This window comes from Pithys albifrons, chromosome 1, assembly GCF_047495875.1.
Source record: "Pithys albifrons albifrons isolate INPA30051 chromosome 1, PitAlb_v1, whole genome shotgun sequence".
NCBI classification, from domain to species: Eukaryota; Metazoa; Chordata; class Aves; order Passeriformes; family Thamnophilidae; genus Pithys; species Pithys albifrons.
Genome location: NC_092458.1, coordinates 83,646,177 through 83,668,798, shown reverse-complemented (window position 1 = coordinate 83,668,798; position 22,622 = coordinate 83,646,177). Strand labels below are relative to the sequence as shown.

General features: G+C 41.3%; 1 protein-coding gene across 4 annotated transcripts in view; it reads right to left on the bottom strand.

Annotated features, from left to right (window-relative positions):
- Nucleotides 1-22,622, bottom strand: part of TENM4 (teneurin transmembrane protein 4) — a 614,726-nt gene that overhangs the window by 110,222 nt on the left and 481,882 nt on the right. For 2 of the 4 annotated variants that reach the window (XM_071556826.1, XM_071556796.1), the window contains 3 exons: nt 21,704-21,889; nt 15,021-15,047; nt 7,586-7,732 (listed from right to left, as the gene is read on the bottom strand). In XM_071556826.1, coding sequence (XP_071412927.1) covers nt 7,586-7,732; nt 15,021-15,047; nt 21,704-21,889 — 360 coding nt within the window. The remainder of the gene's footprint in view (nt 1-7,585; nt 7,733-15,020; nt 15,048-21,703; nt 21,890-22,622) is intronic. The other 2 variants (XM_071556807.1, XM_071556817.1) reach the window with 1 other exon arrangement.

The following is a 22,622-nucleotide window of genomic DNA, read 5'->3' as shown; positions in this document are numbered from 1 at the left end:
TGGTCTGAAATGTACAATTGATGTAGCTGGCTTCATGGGCCTCTTTTCCAGGCAGATTTTTAACAAAGAGCCTTAGGAATTGCACAGCCAGCAAAGAAACCAGGCAACCTAGGGTTCAAAAGAATTTCTTGAAGCTGAGCAAGACATGTGAGGGTCCTTCCTAGCTTAGGAATGACTAACTGTATCCTGGGGTTCATCAGGCACAGCATCACTGGCTGGTGGAGGGAGGGGATTGACCTGCTCTGTTTTGCACTGGGGCAGCCTTATCTTGAGTGCTGTGAGCAGTTTTGGATGCCACAGCAAAATAAAGATATAAAGCTATTAGACAGAGTCCAAAGGAGGGCTACAAAGAATGTGAGGGTATAGATGGAAAGCCACATTAAATGGTCACTGAGGCTGAGGTCACTTGGTCTGTTCAGCCTGGAGTAGAGGAGACTGAGGGGAAACCTCATCATGGTCTACAACTTCCTCATGAGGGGAAGTGGTGGGGCAGGCACTGAACTCTGGTGACCAGTGACAGAAATTGAGGGAATGAAACTGTGTCAGGGGAGGTTTAGGCTGGATATTAGGAAAAGGTTCTTCACCCAGAGGGAGGTTGGGCACTGGGACAGGGTCCCCAGGGAAGTGGTCACAGTACCAAGCCTGACAAAGAAGTGTTTGGACAAAGCTCTCAGGTACATGATGTTACTTGTGTGGTTGCCCTGTGCAGAGCCAGAGTTTGAAACTCTATGATCTTTGTGACTCTCTTCCAACTCAGAATATTCTATGATTCTATGACTAGCATTCCGACAGGGGAGTAAGTACAAGTTGCTTAACCTGGTACCTGAAACTGCTGCCTTCAGGAGCCAAAGCACCTCTCAAAAGTGATTTTTCTGAGCAAAAGAGACTCAAATCATAGCAGTGTTTTTTTGTGGAACAGTGGTTTCACACTCTTAGTAGCTGAGATATTCTTGTCACCAAGGTCTCTCGCTTTCTTGGCAAGTGCTGCAAGTGTTAAGCTACTGCTGAAAATTCACGCTAGCAATTCTGACTGAATCCAAGCCAGTTTAAGCAATCATCTGAGCACAGCTTGGACAGTGGTCTCAGATAACTCAGGCATGTTTATAAAATCCCAGTCAGGAGGAAAGTGACCATGCACTCTATGCATGTTGAGCATGTTTGGGGCAAAACCCTAGGATTTTAAAAGAACTGATGTTCTAAGAGTTTGCCTCAAATGCTAAAGCAGGTCTGGTAGAGCTTTCCTGAATTTCTGCTTTAAACATTGGTGCCTGAACTCTGTTTAAGCACCTTTTCAGATGCAGAAATGCTTTGCAAAATATATGTCCAAGCCTGTATTTTTCTGAAGCTGGTTCATGTCATCTTTTCTTGTCACATCTTATGTACCAGCAGTGCCTCCTTCCCATGCATAAGTTCCCTCATTTCAGCAGACAATGGTAGGTTTCTTTCGACACAGAGAGCACTGTCATAGTTTCTGAATCTATTCATCAAAGACATGTCACTAAGGACTAGTCAAAATTACCAGGAATTTCCCCAAGGTGTCAAGACAAGGCAGTGCTAGACTCCCAGTTCACAATACATCATCCTCTGCAATGGAACAATCAAAACCTGCTCCTGGATGCTGTAATGCCTGGATTCACACCACCCTCTTCTCAGCCCTGCTGCTAACAACCAGCAGCAGGTGACACCCAAGTGTTACCATCAAACACAGCATCAGCAAAGAGCTGAAACCTGAAAATATGAACTGGTTATTTCCTCTTATTTGAGAAAAAGTTGATTAACGGTCATCATGAAACAGAGGAAGAGAAGCTGGATAATTTATAACAAATTATCCAGTCTAAGCATACTTTCAGGTAGAGCAGACTTTCTCATCTTTTTAGTAGCACTTTGTGGTCCCTCCAAGACGACCCTGTTGTTTGACTAGATCTATCTGTGATGGTAAATACTAATTTATGATGGCTGTTTTTCCAGGTGTGTTCAGATCTCAACACTTCCCTCCATAATTGTAGCCAGTACATTAATGCATGATTTTTTATGGTTTTAAGGAAGCAGACAGCTCATACACCGTACCCAGGAGACAATCCTCTCATGCTATAAAAGCCTTGCAGCATGAAGTAAAGGTTCTAACAGCATGCAAGAAGAAGAAAATATCAGAAAACACCACATCACCTGGCCTCCAGCTCAAGAACTTGCAAAGACAGAGGTTTGGGTTCTGCTTTTCTCCTGGCTTCTTTACCATTCCCTTTACAACCCTGAAACTACCTTCAGGTGTAACCCCATGTACTGGCAAAGACCAGCACAGGCTCCTGCCAGCTCTCTAACACACTGTTTGGCATGTGGTGGACAGACGGTGAACACATGGGTGTTAAGAAGGCCAATGTGCCGTGCCAAAATTTCTCTTGCCAAAGGATTTAAAAAGCTGCTGTTGCAAAGAATCATGTAAGACTCTGCCTTACTACAAGCACTACCTGATCCTTGAATGGGGCAAGCAAGACACGAAGCATTACTCTGGGGAGTTGCACAAATTGGCTATGGTAGTTGTATAGGGGGAGCCCCTTATACCGAGCTGGGTTGTGGACTGACGGTCAGAAATGCTCAGGCACAGCAGACATCAGAAGGCTTGATCAGAAAGCTCACAACTTAGGGAGTTTATTCAAGATAGATTAACAGACAGTTCTTATAGCTCATAGTAGAAGTAGATAGTTCCTAGAAGTTCCTATTGCATCATCTCACATCCTAGTAGATCTAGATCCAACTAACTCTCACGCAGTAATATCCACACCTTTTATGCACTCTCACATCCAACATGCTACCATATAATTGGTTAACCAATTCACTTTACATACACCACAGGCTCTCATTGGTCACAAGCCACCACACACATACTCCAGGTAGCTCTGTTCTCTTTAAGGTAGAACTCTGAACAGCTTTCCTTAAGGAATGCACTTACACTCACCCTTACACAGTTGAACAAACAGCACTGATTTGCCTCAGAGAACCCATTCCTGAATTACACTGTCCGTAAAGTGAGCATTGATTTCTGGTGGCAGCTATAACTAATGCTCAGGGCTGCAAGAAAAGGCAAAAATCCTGTGTGCAGGGGCTTGGTGGCTCTGCCTTGCTCACTGCTCCAGGGTTGGAAGACTAAGGCAACCTCTACTTACTCTGGCCCAGGAGGATAGAGGGAAGGAAAGCATATAGATTGCTCCACCTGTTAGCTTTTGGGTAGCATCTGATGGAGCACAGACTGAACTGGCAAAGGCAAAATAGGGACATGGGTACTTTGGAACCCTCTGTTTGTGCTAGGCTAAAGGAGACATAACCTGAGGGGCAGAAGCTTCACTACTGTAATTCTTGCAGAAGGAGTGGATGATTTACTTTCCTCACTCCCAAAGAAAGATAATTGATCAGGTGACATGTAAGAAAAATGAAGTTTCTATACACTTATGTAATGGTATGCAATATATGTTAGAACAGGACAGCATTATTTGACTGGGAAGAGTATCTATCTATCTATCTATCTATCTATCTATCTATCTATCTATCTATCTATCTATCTATCTATCTATCTATCTATCTTATCCTGCAGTAATCACTAAGTCATTGGAAGTGTTGACATTGGGAAGAGAGCAGAGGAGAGCAGACAACTGAACATCAACCTCTAATGCATACGAAGGGATAGATAGTATTATGAACATTTCCATTTCAGATTTATTTTTCATCTGAGAAAGACTCTTGTGTTTCACAAGTAAAGTAGATTCACTTTTGGCAGAGTTCAGCAGCTGTTCAGGAACCAGAACTGTTCAAAGCAAAAAGTGAAGGATGAGTCAGTTTCAGTTCCTGAAGAACCAGCAAGATTTACCCTACCTGGAGGACTTTGCTACTCTGAAAAAGTCCCAAACAATAACAAAGTCCCTCAATTCAATTTGCTTGAACTCATGGTTTCATGACAATGTGGTGTATCCAGACAGTGAAATGGACAACTCTGACTCTCAACAGTTAGGTGATTTCTCCAGAACAAAGGTGGATAACACAGCTTTGCTGCTCCACAGCATATTCATGAGGTTAATGAAGAACATCCTTTCCTCTTCCCTTCCATTCTTCTGTACACTCTGCTCCTAACAGAGAAGTTTACCAAGGCAATGTGTGGCCTATGGAATATCAGCCTCTTCTCAAGGTTTTGTGAAATGCCATTAACTCCACTTCTAGGACTTGTCACAAAAGATAATTTCCTTGATCTTTTAAACTTTCCAACTTTTTATTCTTCAAGTACATGACAGAGTACTCAGTGTAGGATGAGACAGGACTGCTTTGAGCTAGTGAGTGTTTGCAGCCATGAATTAGAGAGGTTATTTTCTTCTGAAGAGAGGCAAGAAGCACTTTTCTCATCTTGTTTTCAGGAAACACCTTCCATTTGTTTTAATACAGGTGGCCTCTTAGGTCAAATGTGCAAAATCCTGGTCTTTTAGCTAGATTGTTACAGCTCTGTCATGGCACTGTTTTTCCTTAACTGATAGTGGATGTTCACCTGCTCTCAGTTATTCCATGCTGCTTCTTTCAAGTTGATGGGCTTTGTGTTTAAAAGTGTAAACAAAGTAGACCTGGGTGTGAAATCTAAATACTAGCTTTGACAAATGACACTTGTGTGTGGATAGGGGACTGCTCTCCACGACAACTTTTTTCTAATCTGAGCACAGATTACATTTCACCAAGTCTCTCTCCAAGTGACTCCTGCTCAGCTTGTTATTGTTTATCTGAACGGCCTCCAGATTTGAGAGGCAAACACACCCTGTAATTTAGTACGCGTTTCCCTCAGGGTATGATTAGGCTGGGAACTGATGAAAAAGATTCTGACTTCCATTATCCTGAGGAATTTCTGGCTGCAGGGATTTTGATTAGCAGACACTCGATACCACAGTGCAGGAACCAGCTTTGCATGAGCTCAGGCACAGTGAATCTGCCTGTAGTGTGTCTAGAATTCGAGAGATGCTGCTCTGAGTCGTGACTTGAAGAGTAGTGGTTACCAATGAAAAATAGGCACCTACGAGGTGATATCTGAAATAGTTCAGAAAGATGATGCCCTGAATCTCTTTCTCTCCACTGATAGTAGCCACTGTGACTAGCTCAGATGTTTGATTTCTAAAGCTTCATGAAAGGACTTCCACCTCCATTGCCAACATTCATGTGCATAAGAAGACAAATTCCACTTTAGGCATATGTTGAATATGGGCTCGTTCTGCTTCTAAACACAGGTGCCTAGTGTCAGTTGAGTTGCCTTTGGTTATTTGAGAGATTCAAAGGGAGTTGTCACACAGGAAACATATATATGCTCTACCAAAGAACCAAATTATTGTGAAGGGGAAGCCAGCAGCCAGCTGGGTTACTCTAGGGTGTCTCAGATGGCACTGCACAAAAGGCAACAAACATTAAGTTGGCATACAGAAAATTATGATTACATATTAGGAGAAAAACACTTAATGGAGAGACGGTCATACACTGAAGCAGGTTGCCCAGAGAGGTGGAAACTTCATCCTTGGAGGTGTTCAAGAGCTGCCTTGAGCAACCTGATGTAATCAGTACTGCCTTGAGCAGGAGGTTGAACTGGTAACTGCTGAAGGTCCCTTTCGACCTAAATTATGCTATGATGTTCTACAAACATCTCTAAACTGTCTTGCTATACAAATCATCATAAAACCTAGCAAATAGGCAGAGAATCAGCCTTTCTTCAGCATTCCATGCAACTGCATTTGAATCTCTGTGCCAAACAAATGACTAAGGCTTCAAAGCAGAAGTGCCTCAGCATTGATGAAGCCCCCACATCTCAGGGGTTGAAGTTCTAGATTTGAGCTCACAAATACAAATGATTCATAGAAATGTATAAAAATCAAGTCAATAAGGTAAACATATTCCACTTTTCCACTTACCAGCTGAGGAGAGTCCTTAGCAGTAACATAGCCAAATCAAAACCATAGTGTATGATGGACTATCTGTAATCTGTAATGAACGCCATGTACATGCCTTTTTTTTAAGGACTGTACCAAGAGTAAAGACAACACTCATTTGTGGGCTCTGACACATGAATAAGCTGTCACAAGGCAATAAGTTACAACCTTTCGGTTGCTCTGTTCTAGCTGTGTGCACCACTGCTCCACACAAGTTCACCAAATGCAAGTTAGCAGCTGATGTGCACTAACTTGTAAACATGTCAATGCCTTTTGTCTCTCCTGTCTACATCTACTGTCCCGCAGGTTAGCAAGGTGGCTGGTTTCAAGGTAAGGGTAACCCAGGTAACAAGGCTAGCCCTTGAACCAGAAGCTATGGGGTAATGGTGGTCCACCAACCTGCTCAGAGTTTGGTCATGCTCTTTTAGATATCACCCAGTTGTGCCCTACATTGCATGTTAGACTGGATTACCCTTTCCTTCCCTCTCTTTCCAAAAATGTCACAGGATTTTTGTTGGTTATTTTTTCCATGGAAATTGGGCTTATCCTTGGGTCTATTTACCATATTTTTACACCTCTGATGCAATGCACTTTATTGCTGCCCTGTGTCAGCTGTAAATAGGAAAGACGAGTACAGTGATATTCAGTTCCATATGAGGTAAAAAGCCATCTTTGTTTAATGGTATGTACTCTTTCCATGGTTCTCCAATTCTTTCCATCTTTTCTAAAGGGATAATTTGGTCTATTTGCCATGCCAGATGTGCAGAAGTATTTTAAATATTCAGTCAGAATCCCAGTTGCTGTGAAGCAGATAATCACAGTCTTGGCTTGCCTATTTTTACTTTTTTTTAAACTGTACTCTTCTTGTGAATATGATAAAACAGAGGCTTGCAAAATGCAGTCTCCACTTCACAGTCTGGGTCCTGGCCCAGACTTGTGGTTTACAAAGCCTTTTGCTGAGTGACAACAAAACAAATTATGCAGTCTCCCTTATGCCTTAAATTTAATATCTCATCTCCTGCTTTCTAATTCAAACCTTCACACTGCACCACGGTTTCCTTTGTAATGAGATAACCCTGAATATTAAGTTTGCATTACACAGAGCTTTTATTCACATGCCTGACATCATTACATATGGAAGAGTAATCAATAAAACATGGTTCAAGAGGGATTGGATGGCTTGTGGGCATGGGGATCAGTCACCCAAGCTGCTATGTTTCTGCAAAGTATCAATCCCAATCAGAGTGAACTACCAGAGAGCCTTGATTAAACCTCAGGCAGTGGGGGCAAAGTTTGAACAATCAGGGATGTTCACTGTCTGAGGTGGTCCCATTGTGCCACTGCTGAGCCACTCAGCTAGGGTCAAGGGACAGGACAGGTGCACAGTCTCTGCCTGCTCTCTGGTATATGGACTTGACTTGAGGATAAACAAATGTTCCTCTTCAGCCCTGGCGCCCCAAGTCCAAACCCATTTAATTTGAATTCCAATCCACTTTGGCTGAGTCAGCCTGGCAGACTTCACTGTCTGTTCTCTACCAGCTGTCAAAAAACAATCTGCCCTGCAGAATCAAGCCCAGCTGACTTTTCACTGTGAGAGGTTTATAGGCTCTGTGAAGCCTGACATATCACATGTGCTCATGTCCTACCTCCATCGTTGTCTTTCCCATCGCCGCATGCCGTCTCCATGGAAGTGTCACAGCCTGCTCCTCTCCAGCCCAGCTGGCAGACACAGTGCCAGCCATTCACGTCCAGAGTGCATCTGCCATTGCCATTGCACAAGCCAGGGCATCCCTCTGCAAGGCAAACAGCCACACATTCAAGCCTGGAAAGGGGCTAATTATACATTCTTTTCCCCCTTTGCCTTCAGTTTATTTCTCCACTCCTACTTAGTGTCTTCCTTCCTGGAACAAACCCAGTTTGGGATCAGAATGGTGGTGGCCATTCAATGGGCTGCTGATTCTGGCTCTCCCAGAAGGTCCTCACAGCATAACCTCCCTCATTTGACAGAAGGAATGGTGAGACTCAAGGAGGCAAGGCAGCACTTTGCAGTCTGTGTCTCTCAAAACACTTGCTATCTAAGACCAAGATTTGGGGTTACCTAAATTGCATTTGGGGTTAAAGTTCCAAAAACGCAGCAGGATAAAGCAGCTGGCTTTCAGTAATACTGTGTTCTGAAACTGCTAAGCATTCAAAGCCAGATAGAAAGGGAAGGCAGGAAATATGTGGAAGAGGCAGTTTCTTCACTGTAGTAATTTTGGGTGGGATTCATCTCATTGAGTTAGAACTAATCTATACCAGAGATACCTTCAACTCTTTGCAGTCAGCAGAAAAACAGACTGTCCCATGGCAGAATATGTCTCATGTAAGTTGGATGCTCATGGTGATGTGCTGAAGCATGCTCTGGAAGCACACATTTCTCCCCACTGACTAGAGAGAACACAGCACAGAGGCAGGCATTTCTTATATAGGGGATAAGATTTAGTTAGGGAGGATGAACACCTAACCTCCCAGTCTGCTCACTAGGGTTTGATTTTCTCATCTGATGACCTCCTGCTGAGATTTCTGTACTTCCCCCTGCACTCCACTCCTTCAAGAAAACAAGCAGAGTAATTTCCACAGGAAGCAGTGGTGTGAGGGAGGCTGCTTAGCTTATACACTTCTGGGGGCATTTTACCTGCAGGGCTCAAAAATCTTTACCACAAAGCCACCAGAAATATAAGAGACATTTAACAGCTTAGGAAACTGAAGTACAACGGACTGAAGTGACTGTCAAGGTCACTCAGCAGGACCGATTATACGAGTCTTCCTGAGCCCTGTTTTAATGCTCTATTTATGTGTTGTGCAGTCCTGCCACATACTTTGAGTTTTTTCAGACCCTCAGCTTTGTAAGACAGGTTTGTGAATCTATGTGAGTGACACAGACTTATCCTGTCCTCAACGGTTACCATAGGACGGTGAAGAGGTGTGCGTTGTTGCAACAGCTGGTTGACCACATGATGCATGAAGGTCTGCCCAAGGAAGTGCTGAGACAGAAGGCAGAGCACCCCATGTCGTTCTGCGTCCTGCACTGGGAAAATGGGTTTCAGAAATGGCTTTAAAATAAAAAATTGCTTCGCAGTGAACTTTTTCAGTTCACAGAACTTTTTTCAGTGAACAGGAAAAAAAATATTTTCTGGGACTGGTTTTCTAACAAGTGACAGACTGTCACAGACCAAAAGGAAAAAAGAAAAAAGGTGGTAAGGAAAGGTCCTTTAAAAAGATCTTAAATAAATTTTTCATTTCCAAATGTACTTGTATTTCAGTCTTTTAAAATGTGTATTCTGGGATGGGGCAAATAGTGTGTGTGTCTATGTGTGAGCATGCTTTTGTGTGTGTATTTTGGAATTTACACACTACACTAGTATTTATATGGTACAGAAGAACTATTTATAGCCAAGGCTACTTGAAATTCTCCATTTTAATATCCACTCTTCATTTACTTATAACGGTGCCAAACTTTTAACCATTTAATCTGTTTTTTTTAACAGGCGAGAGACAATTTATTTGTTTGTTCCCTTTACTTACTTTCAGTACAAGCTGAAAGCACTCAGCTATTTTGGAGACTGAAAGAGGTAGAAGTGTATTAAATAACCTCCTAAAATTACTTAGCTAGGTAGGTAATACCACTTTGGAGTAGATAAATTCAGTTTGAATGGGACAATCCTGATGGCAGAGATAGGACTTTTTCCCCTCTCTATAATCAGAGGATCACAGAGTCATGGAATCATTTGGATTGGAATGGACCTCAACATTTACCTAGTTCCAATCACCCTGCCATGGGCAGGGACACATTCCAATAGGCCAGGTTGCACAAAGCCCCATCCATCCTGGCCTGGAACATTTCCAAGGATTGGGCAGCCACAACTTCTCTGGGCAATCTGTTCCACGGCTTAAATTTGTCCAGACAAAAAATCTCTGAAGAAATCTTGCTGTGCATGCTATGTGTGTACTATAAAGCTCTGTTAGAGCTTGGCTAGTGTATCATCACTGAGCACACCTCATGTTTTCACTGCTTGGACTCTTTATAACCCACCCTAAGAAGTTATTTTCTATCCTACAGTTGCAGAGACTGGGCAGGAAACTCCTTGCAAAGGTGCTGTAGTGCTGACCTGGACAGGGGTGCATTGAGAATCAAAAGGAGTTGAATGATGAGAAGCTGAAGACATCATGATCTTCAAATGACTCCTGTGAGAAGTGTCCAGAAAGTATAAGGAAAAAATAATGTAACTGTAAAAACTAGGGCTCATATAAAACTGCATGTGCCCTATTCTCCCAGGTTTAGGAAAAAGGGAATTTGGAAAAACAGATGGCATAGTTTGGATGAGGCACCTTCTGCATCTGAGAAAATAAGAAGAGCTGGATTTGTCTTCTCTAGCACAGCAAAAACCTGAAAAGACTATGATTACTTTCACAAGTTCATGAAACAGATAAACACTGAGAAGGGAAAACTGCTGTTTAAGGTAAAGAGAATAATGCTGGCATAAGAACAGGCTCTTGGACATAAACCAAGTATGAATAAATTCTGGCTGGAAACTAGAAAGAAAAAAAATCATTTACCAGGATCAGAGGAATGAAGTTCTGGAGTAGCTTCCCTGCAGGAGTATTAAGGAGAAAACAACTCACTTATTTATACACAGAACTCAGTAAATAAAGATTTACACAATGTGTTGCCCTTGCCAGCAGAAGACTGGACTCTAACTGAGGAGACCCCCTTCAGTCCTGTATCTTTGAATTGTCTGGGCAATTCATTGTCTGCATTAAATGTGTAATTGAATGGGCTTTCAGGTTTTCCTCTGAATCTTCTTGGTCTGGACCCAGAGACAGCAAGTCAAGCATTTCAGAAAGCAGGTAAAAAGAGGAAAAGCATCAGTCAGGAGACGAGAGAGAAAAGAGAGTGAGTATCTCATGAGATTATGCCTTCCCAAACTATCTATTCCTTTTCTTGACTATTAAGGGAATCCAGGGTGACTAGATGAGATATAAGCATTTATGCTGTAGATACCTAAAGTAGGATAACTCCCACCTGCAATTTCATACTCACATCTCTTAGCATCTTTGAACTGAAGAAAGTAAGTTTGTTCCCTCCCACTACGGGAAAAGTCATCTCTGGTTCCTAGTGAGATAAAGCTCTTCCAAGAAGCCAGAAAGAACTGTTTCCTAATGACATAAATAGTTCCTCACAAGTAAAAGGACATAAAGGTTTTCAGATGCAAACCATTACAAGGCTTATCGAAGTATCAGTGCTGTGAGGATTAAATTGAACCTCTCCAAGTGATATGACTTGGTAGAAAAGCAGAAATTTTTAAGAAGTAATGAGAAAGTAAACCATTAATAGGGACAAAAAAAAAAGAAACAGCAGCTGTCAGAGGACTCCAGAAAGTTAGAAGACAACATAGACATGTAAGCCAATATACCCAGGAGAATGGTCCTATAAGTAACATCATTTCTAGACTGGTTCACTGCATAAAGACTCAATCATCACTTACACTACAGAGACAGGAAGGTACAATATTCCTCTTTCCACAAACAGTGCACTTCAAAGTGCTTGACGAAAAGACGATACAAATAAACTTTATCCTCTCCTTTCCCCCATGCTGGGGAATAAAGCAAAAAGATCTTGTTTCCAAAGTGCTTCTGAATATCAACACAGCAGGATGGCTTAATCCTCACAGATTTACACCACTATAATCTTGCAGCTCTGATTTCTCATAGGTAGAAGTCATTAATGATCCATTATTTCTGTTTGTGGTGTTACCTGTACTTGACGGACTAAGAGACATAAATATATGAATAGGAGTTTTTGGGGAAAAGCGGGAGGAAATCCTTTATGTGAGTTTCCAACATAAGCACATGAAAGTGCTGCTGAAAGATGATGATTCTGGAGGGCATTCACAAAGATGTCAGGTTTGCCATGCAAGCGGAAGAACAGACCAGGGCAGCAATATAGAAAGTGGGCTAATTTCAAACTAGGCAAGAAAAGAGGATCAGAGTCAAAGGAGACTGTCAGCAGAAGTTATCCTGCCATTTTTAAGATTGTTGGCAAAGTAATCTGCTCTTAATGATGTGTACAGTTAAAGCCTTCATTAATTAGTCCAATTATAAACAACATTCAGTGAGATTTCTCTTCAGGACAACCCTCATTGCCACTTGAAATGGGACTTAGAAGACATAGACAGCAGCTGAGCTCTGAAATGAGTAGGACATGGCTGAATGCAACATCTGAGGATGCAAGCACCTGGAGCTTGAGAGAAAAATAACAAGTAAGAGACCTCTGTAGAAGCTTCTGTAGGACTGAAGGTGAGGAGGAAAGCATCAGCTGATCCCTGCAAATTATGAGAAACTTGGTAAAGTGTCGCAAAACCCACTCAACTCTGAAACTACCACCATGATACTTAGTGATGGTGGGAATCCAGAAATCCTTAATCAGATGAATCCTGTATAGGAAGGTCATCAAGTTACTTGCCAGAGCTCCTACAGCTTGTAACTGTACAAATGAGAGAGCTGGTTGTGGTCAGATCTTGAGTTCTCACTTGCTCTTGGGCTTCAGAAGCAGCCCAAAGAGGTTACCTTCCAGCCACCCCAAATTCAAATGTTTTTAAGTAACTTTACATTTCAGACTAGTTGTTTATATGCCTCACTATAGTGTCAGTGTAGGTAATATTAATTTCTGAAGAGTAAGAATTCATATTCAGCAATAGAAATTAATTTTGTTGATATACCATCAGCTTCAATAATATTCTGAGTGGAGAAGCTCTCTTTAAAATCAGCACTTCTTTTAATTATTATTAAAATAATAGGCATCTCTTTTAAGTATTACCAGTATTAATTAGGCCATCGTTTAGAAGATTCCACTCTGAGTCTAGTTAGAATTTCTTGGTTTAAATATGCTGATGTTTGCTATTTGAAACTTGTCCTCCAATTTAGAAATAATTTTGCATCTTTTCTGACTTCCTGGTTTATTGTAAAGCTGTAGGAAAGATTCAGCAGTAAATCAGGCTCACCCTTGACAACGGAGGATTACTGGGAAGAGATTTGAACCAGAAAGATGTTAATAATTAAGAAAGCCAAAAGGGCATGAGTAATTTAGTTTTGAAAAATGCACACTGTGCAGTTAGCCAAGTAAAAAAAAAAACATGTTCTTTTAACGTTTCAGAGATTGCTAATCTTTCCAAAAGAGGTCATGCATGGCAAGAGACAATCTTTTATTCTTAGTAGGTTACCCACTGAAATAGTCACTAAATATAATGTGTCTTTATTCTTGGACATAAAGATGAGTCAAAAAGCTACCCAGAGGAAAAATGACACTACAGAAGACTTAGTTAAAAAATTGGGCCAGTGAATGGGCAAATCAGTACTGAAGATTCCTGGCCAGACTCTGCAAGCTGATTTCTCATCTTTTCTATCCCCTCAATGCTTATCTGCTACCTTTTGATCCAACCTTCTCCATTACATGTTGAGATGAAAAGGAGGATTTCTGGGGCTTGGAAATGCAGAACACTTGGATGCGAAACACTACCAAGGAGGTTCTGATTGCACTCCCCAGTGTTGGGCCACTCAGTCTTCCTCTGAGGATGCCACCATTATTACTTTGTACATGCAAAACAAGTGACCCTCTGTCCTTGATCTAAGACAGGAAATGTACTTTTCCCTCCCAATTTAAATACAGTCAAGCATATTTTATGGTTGCTAAAGCAATTAGAGAAAACTAACTACCACTGAACAATCCACTGATGTATAAACAGGGGTCCAAGGACAGCTACCAGTTGGTGCATTACACTGAAGATGGAACTGTGGTTATTTCTTCATCACTAATATTTGTCTAAAGGTTTTCTCTGTTTGCAATTGTACCTGAACCTGATTTTAAGACTTAATGGGAAAAAAAGAGAAACATTAAATTGTAAATTCACCCAGAGAAGTGAAGTCAGTAGGGCAACCATGTTTCTTGTCACACCATACAAGCCCTATTTTAACTGTTCACTGGGCCAGTATTTAGGCATATCTGTTCTTCAGCAGCAGCCTCTCACAGCTGCTGTATCTGATTGCTCAAAACCTGAAAAGGAGGGTAATACTACATAAAAATTTGATTTGTTCAACCTAATTTTTTTGTTTTGTTTAACCAGCAAACATATGATGCTGTGTGGTGTCAGCACTGTGTTGCTGTTAGTGTCAAATCAGCCATGTAGAAAGATATTTGCGTCTAACTCAATCATATTTATTGTCAGATTGTTGTATTTAACCATATGCATGCTATTCCAATATTTTTCAAAAGCTAAGTGCATTGTGGAGCTGTCTATTTTTATTAAGAAGTCCTAAATTAATTTACTTCATTGTTCTGACTAATAAATGTGATTTTTTTTAAGATCACAGATGATCTCTGTACTGTAACAGTTCAATTTCTTTTCTTCTTTGTTGAAGACAGACCTGGGTCCTAGACTTGCTTTACACTTACAAACAGGAGCATAAGGTTGGATTTTGCTGTAGTGTCCATTAATGCAATGTTAATAATTTCTATAAATTTTGCAGATTTATGCAACCAGAGGTTTTGGGGTCACAATATTTTTATATTAGGAAAAAAACCCCACAACAATGTATCATTAGTTAAAGTTCCCATGTAAGACTTAGAAGTCATGTATCAAAAACATGAGAAGACTCCACACAGAAAGTGCACTCACCTGTGTTACCAAATGGACCATAGACATTTAATTAAAACACATCACTGTACAGGGCTCATGCTGTATTCACAGACACTTTTGTTTCCTCCTGACTTGCCTTACCTGAGTAGGAAGGGTGAGGATGAGATGATTTGGAGGGGAGGGCAGGGACAAGGGAATGGGTAGGAACACTGATACGATGTTAACAGAGGGTCACAGCACTTACGGAGGTATTTCCTACCTAAATGACTGGAAAGTTCACCCTTCCAGACATTAGGGAGCACTTTGGTGACAATGAGGAAGAGATGCAACCTCAACACAGCATGTTCATGGTGCATTTTTAAAAAAAGAAACACAAAGACAATAGGAAAAATAGGAAGGAAGAGCATACCTTTCACTACCTTATCCAGATAGTGAGCTTGGGAGATAAAAGACAGGACATTTAAGGTAGGATTGAATAAGTGCATTGCGTCTTACTACGAGACTGTGCAGGTGCTAGAAAGGCAAAGGAGAGTTCGCTGTGACATGAAAAGAAAAACCTTGATTATGAGGAGAGAAAAAAAGGAAGAATGGTGGAGCACAGTGCTCCTCAGTCAAAAGGTTCAAGAAGGCTGTGTTCAGGCATCCAGTCATCTTTGCTCATTAAGATCATTAGGAGAAACAGGAAAGTTACATATATATATCTCCGCGTGTATATGTATGTATATATATGTATGTATATATAAAGATACATACATATATATGTAAGTCTATATGTATCTATATATCAGAATATTCTCATTCTCTACTCATTTACAAGTCTACCTCCATTTTACTGACTGCTTTTCTTTTTATTAGGAAAGGCAGAGTCATTTGAAAGTGTTCCACCTCACCTGATTGTCATATTTTTCCACACAAAGAGGCACAGTTCTGTGACCTTACCAGACTGGGAGAGGCTTTTCCCTGGATCTTTGTAATGATACTACATTGCATTTATACAGCATCCTCTAGCCCCAGATAAAAATACAAATATTAAATTAACCTCCTGGCAGCTCTATCAGACAGGCAAGTATTATTATACTCATTCCAAGGAGGGCTAAAGTAAAAAAGAAAGTTATAGATGCCATGGGAGCAGTCATGTGCCCAATTCCCGTGGAACATTAATTTGGAAAACCACCTTCTAATTGATTTTATGGTGTCAAACAGAAAGTTGATGGCAAACATGTAAGCTGAAGCCCAGTGTCCTGCCTCAGATAACCGTGGTGCACGCCAGCAGGCGGCACTCTCTGTCCTAACACCAGCTGGTCTTTATTAAGTTAAAAAAGGTCCTGAGTCTTGCATTTCTCACTTTCAATACCTACTTACACTTTATTTCTCTTGTTCTCTTGCCTGCTCCCTGCAATCTCTTTCAGTTGTGTCCTGGTAACTTTTGAGGAGGTTTTTGTTTTGGGTCTGTTCAGGCAGAGTGCCCAACTGGGATGTCACAGCCCTTCCAGGAATTTCCATCCTGTGAATCTAATGGACCTGTTGAATAACTACTGTCAATAAGCAGTGAGGGATTGGAGGATCAGAGCTAACTTAGTATGGGGCAGTTACAAGGCTTGGCAAGGAGGTGAACTAATTGTCATGGTGGGAGTGATGCAGGAAGCACAGCATCACCATCTCCTTGGCTGGTGGCTAAAGTCATGTGTCTCTTGGATTTTCATGCCCATAGCAGCACAGTGATCTGTGATCTCAGGAAGCAGTCACTGTGCAGCTGAGGGCAGTGGAGGAAGCTGCCAGTACCAACCATGTGTCAGTTATGTGTCAATATTTTCTTGTAACTTGAAAAAGAGTGAGGCTTTCTATGAGAGTATTCTATGGTAGTAGGAATCTCTCTTTTCTAAATTCATAAAGGCTCAATCCCATGCTATACTTCTGGCATTAAAATATCATCTTGTTCGCTACAGACACTTCTTTGGAAACCCTGTGGGCATGCGGCACATGCTGAGGAATTATGTAGGAGCTCAGAAGAAAAGCTGTTTTTCTAAGGTGTCCCCTGCACCTAAAGGCACTGCCACACTCAGCTCCATGTCAGTGTATTCCTCTTGGAAGTCACTTCAGATCTGCTATGGGAGGAGCTCATGTGCATTTTTCAGGGTGAAGGCCCTCTCAATTCACTGGCTTGAGCTAACTTGGTTTGCTTTGTCTGAATGCATTGGGAAGGCAAACATGAGCATTCCTCTTGGCTCACAGAGAGGGAGGGAAAGAAGAGAGAAGTAAGAGATGCTGCAGGGAGGTCTTTGAGAAGGACTTCTTCCCCAGCACATTCTCCTTCTTCATTTTCAAAATATTTTTTTCCCTTTATCTTTCCCATGGGGTAAAGTGGACAGAGCCTCAGTGAAATCACTGGAGTTCAACTGAGATCACATAATTGTGAAGGAGAGGAGAAGGTACACATCCATTGCTGAATCAGTGATGGCACGTGAAGTTTACACAGCAGCGGCAGTGAAAAAAAACTGTCTTTGAAGTTTATCTGTACTTAATATTTACTGTCAAATATACTGCCAAACTACTTGAAGACCAATTACCTTCAGTTTGATACAAGATCACGTCAGAACAAAAGAGCAAGTGCATATTGTCCACTGATTGCTGTAACTTTGGTCTTCTCTTGCCCAAAGGTAACCATCTCAACTAGGCAGGGTGGATGCTAGGGGGTCAAACACAGCCCAGCTTCTGCTGTGGATAAGCCTAAGCGATGACTATCTGCTCTGTTGGGCTGAGGGTAGAATCACAGAATCATTAAGATTGGAAAAGACCTCTAAGATCATCGAGTGCAACCATTAACCTAACACTGCCAGGTCCACCACTGAACCATATTCCTAAGCATCACATCTACAAGGTAGCCAGAACCTTCTCCAGACACTGGTGGAGATGGATTGAGTTGCTTTATTCAAATGGCACCAGTTATGTGTTAGAAAGCTGGAGAATAGAGACCAGGATCCACCTGTGCCTTGTCTGGATTCCAGCTGCTCAAGCCAAAACAGAGAGGCACTGATTACAACCCTGGCTATTCAGAACACGTGTGAGTATTTACACAAGAAGGATGATGAAAGGTAAACTATAAAGGGGCAGATTTCTCAAAAATCAGTTTCACTAAGTAAAACAAAACCCAGGCTGATGGTGCCCTAAGCAGAAGCCTGTGTGGGATGGGCTTTCTGCCTGCCTGTCTGGGCACTGTTATTGCATACATCACCCGTGCATGCCAGCACCAGATTTCTTAAAGGAGTTAAGCGTGGAGCTTTTGCAGAGATCAATGGGAATTAGGCACTGAGGTGCTTTGAAATTGTGCTGGTAGGCTGTTGAGTGTTTGGAGATCTAACTGCTGGTCCCACAGTGCTCCAGAGGCCCTGGGGTATCCAGGTGCAGCAACTGAACTTCCAGGCGTGGCTTTGGTCTTGTGTTCAGGCTCTTCAAGGATGGTGAACATTCCCAACTCCACCACACAGGGAAACCCTCTCTGCCATAGTTTTTCTAAATAACCATTTATGAATCATAAAAATAAAGGTTGTTAGGAGCAAAATTCCATACAAAGAGATTCATGTATCAGAGAGCAACCTCAGTGCAATGTCCATGTAGACAGAGTGAATTCACCCTTTGCATCTCCAAGGTGGGATGCACAGCACCTGGGGCACTAGCCAGGCCATATCATCAACTCTATCAGTTTTGAGACCAGGATGTTACTGCCCAGGGAAATTTCTGGAGTTCTATAGGAGGTTTACAAGAAGGATGGAGAGGGACTTTTCACAAGGGCAGGTAGGCATAGGACAAAAGGGGGAATGTCCTTAAGCTGAAGGAGGGTAGGTTCAGACTGGGTATTAGGAAGAAATTTTTTACTATGAGGGCAGTGAGGCACTGGTGCAGGTTGCCCACAGAAACTGTGGTTGCCCCATCTCAGCAACCTGGCCAAGTGGAAGTTTTCTTATTCATGGCACGGATGTTGGAACTAGATGATCTTTAAGGTCCCATCCAGGCCCAAACATTCTGTGATTCTATAATTATTTATTAAACACAGGAAATTTTCTGTGCTACTGCCTGTGAATCAAACCCTTAGGGCAGCCTACCACAGAGCTGAGCTGTAGTTTGGCCTTTAGGAGCCCAGAGTAAGAGGGTTCATTTCACCTTTAAAGTAAATGCTCCTAAACCCCACCATGGTCCCTGGATGTGGTTTGGGCCAGAATAGAAGAAACTTGAATTCTTGCAATGTTTCTAGCTACGGATGAATTTGGATTATGCTGGAGACTCCATCATAACAGTCTGGCATTGAGGCTGTTGTTATGGCATGTTTTCTTCCTTTAAGAAATCAACCAAACCCTTCTGCTGGGTTTCAGGATTACTGCAATTAGATATCAACTTTCTGCTCTGCTCTCCTGGACTAAGTTCGCTGAATTGGGATGATGAATGCAAACTTCTGCATCCATTTCCTAGTCGGGAACTAACTGGGGTTCCTTTAATGAAATCTCTGAATGTGAGCAATCAAGCTAGTACATTTGGTGACACGGGTCTTTGTAGGAGCAAATAAAATTAATCCCCTGGGATCAGAGTTCCTTGTACACCATAAGAAAGAGCCTTCTATGACCTACAAAACAGAAGGATTTCTTACTCTCACACATACTTGACAGGGAATGGAAGAAGTGTCCCTTATTTTTATCAACCATTTCTACCATTTTATCTGCACACATGGCCAAATTGGTAAAGCACCACTTCAGCAATGGGGCTTTATGCTTGTCAGTGCTAAAGCAAACCGGGCCATGACAGAGACACATATGGAATAACTATCAACAGAACAAGTTGCCATGCAGGGAAATTACACAAGGACAAGGGGAATGCTTTCCACATACTTAATGTAATTCCAAGTCAATGTCCTTTCATCTGTGCCAATATGACTAGCTTATTACTCCAGCTAAAGCTGTTCAATTTTCTTGGATATTTATGACTTTGCCACATCTTCTTTACATTCTATACATTCATCAATGAAATATTCTGGAGGAAATAGCGTTTACAGCTTCAGAGGCAGGGGACTATGTACAAATTTGTTGCTAAATCACCACACAAGAAGATTTGGAGGGGGGAAAGTGAAAAGAAACAGAATTGCTCCAGCACACTAAGTATCAAAGAATGATTCCTAAACCAAGGCTGTGCTGCAATAGGAAGGTAGCAGCACATGAAATGATAGTGTGCACCAGTAAAATCTCAATGCTGACTGCATTGCAGTGGTGGCCTTTCCCATGATAACATGGATTCTTTATACTTAGAGTGAGGAATACCACAAATAAATTTAATTACCATGAAATATAAAAGCCTGTTCTTGGAAAACAGTCCGGGCATATCAGCTGTGTGGAGAAATAGCACATACCGAAATAATGGCATTTTGGTTTTGCAGCAGAACTAATAAAATGGCACTGAGAGTATGAATCAGGGTTTTTTTCTGCATAAATAACTTTCATGTAAAATTGTTACTGGATCTGGGGCCTTTTGCTGAACTATTTTTTTGCTTTTAAAACTCACAAATCTGTCTTGCTTTCCAAATCAAATTGCTTGAATAAAAAGCTATGAAATAATATTGTAGAAACACGAGATTTCAATTAACACAGGACTGCTCTCTTTTAATTTTAATGTCATTTGAGAAAGGTTTTTTTTAATCTCTTTCTCATGTAACGAAATGAAAGCTGCTAGGGACATAGCAGAATATAATGCCTAATGAGACAGAAGAAGTTTAAAAAGCTAGATATTTTTCATTAGGGGGATGCATGTAGAGACCATAATGTGATAGGGTGACTTTAGAATAAATATATGATAAATAGAATTGAATCACAGATATGGTTTTTACAATTACCCTAATGCTGAAATTAAAATATTGTGATCAGGCTTCATTTCCTGTCCATCTTTGCATGTGCAAGCGTACCTGATGTTCAAGCAAAGTAAGAGATGTCTACATATAATTAAGCTAATAATCCACACAACAACCATGCTGACATTTGCTAGTGGTTAGTTTTGATGTAGTGTGATTTTTAGTTATCATGGCATGAGGAACGTAATATAGAGGTAAATTTTCTTGCCTTTAAAAGAAGCTGATTAAAATAAAATTACTGGAGGAGAATTCTCACCCTGGAACAATTCTTCTAAAGTCAACTAAATTTCTTCAGGTCCACACAGGCATTATTGAGAATAGATTTGGATTAATTAATTTAGTTTCAAATTAATATATAATAAAAGGTATCTGGGGAATTTAATGTTACTGATTTTATACCATGACTGTGGAATGGGGACTGAAGAGGCTGAAATGCATGACAGTTAGAAAAAAGGAAGAAGGAAAATGCATTAAGTAGTTAAGTGAGATGAAAGAGAAAGGTGAAGCCAAGGCAGTTCATTAATGATGCTGCAAATTGCCTAATGTGAGAACTGAACTTCTTTGCATGATTTAGGCATATTTGTGGCATCTTATTATTAAGAATAATAATAATAGACATGACACAGAGCTCATGAACAGTGCCAGGTGCATGAGAAATACAGAATCAAAGTGAGAGGGAAATGAAATGGTTAGAAAGGTACCATAGCAGACAAGGGATAAGCAAGACAGAGTTAAAAACCAGCCAGAAATCATCTGACTGCAGTTTCCTCTTTTATACTGGCAAGCAAAGTGACAGTGCAAATAATGGAGCAAATAAAAGGAAAGAAAACTTAAAATCAGATGCACGTTTCTAAAAATGCTGTCACTATAGTAGAGAGAAGTCTTGGAGGCCACAGAAAGGCCTCTCAAGAGAGGTAAAGTGGTATGTTTTTAAAAGCTTCTAGGTGACATTTAAAGGCTTGTCAAACACCACATAGGTGTACATCGTGTTTGATAATAAAAAACATATATAGCCATGCCATCAACAAATGAAAGGACATTTTGTCTTGTTCCCACATGAAAATGTATGATGTCAGAACTTGAAACCCAAGAACAAAGGTGCTCATGCTACACTAAGTCACACATATTCAATTAAGCATGCACCTTTTCTCCTCCCTGATCATTAATTATTCTTTTAAAAGGCGTCAGGTTTTCTTTCTCCCTACCAATGGTGCAGTGCTCTCCGTTCCAGCCAGGGCTGCATTCACACTTGCCATCCCGGCATGTCCCGTGCTCATTGCAGCGTGGGTGACACGCTCGCTGATCACAGGCTGTGCCCATCCATCCCTCCTCGCAGCGGCAGGTGCCTCTGACACAAATGCCATGTCCTCCGCAGTCCGCTGCACAAATCTCTGTGGGAGAAGAGAGAAGGGAGAGGAGGGGACATGGGTGGAGAGAAGGGAGAGGGGGAAAATCCAGACTGTTATTGTTAAGAAAAGCAGACACACTTCACTACCTCATCTTATGGGGCAATGAAAGGAATTCCTGGAGCTCCTAACACTAATCCTTCCTGACAATAAGAATCTAATAAGTATATTACAAAAACGAGATGGACATGGATTGCAGGGGTCTGCTGTGATTGATCCTCCTATTTGTTTTCTAATTCGCTTGCACTCCTTGAGCTTTTGTGATCTTCAGATCCAAAGGGGAAGGCTCTTCCAATAAGCAGAACAAAAGTCACATTTAATTAAAATCTGGATAAGTGTGGAAACAATGTGCTGATAAACTACTGATGCTAAAGTTAAGTGCTGGCAAAGCCTGTTTATGCTTTGTTAACCCACAATTCTGGGGATGAGATTCATTAAAATCCTTCTTCTCTCCTTAAAATTAATACAGAAAATTTTTATTTTTACTGAGTATGCATATCTGCTATGTCCCTGTTCTCCTATCCCCCCATTAAAAATCTTCTCTCTGGCATTCAGAGGTACTACCATGAGTTTTTTGTGAGCCAGATGCACTGGAGTTTATAGGATGGTGCTTTTTCCCAAGTCTTATCAGAGTTAATGGAAGAACAGAGTCACAGCTGGATGTTTCGGTACTTACCTCCAAAAAGGACCTTGCCTTTTCAGGGGTGCTGGTATTCCC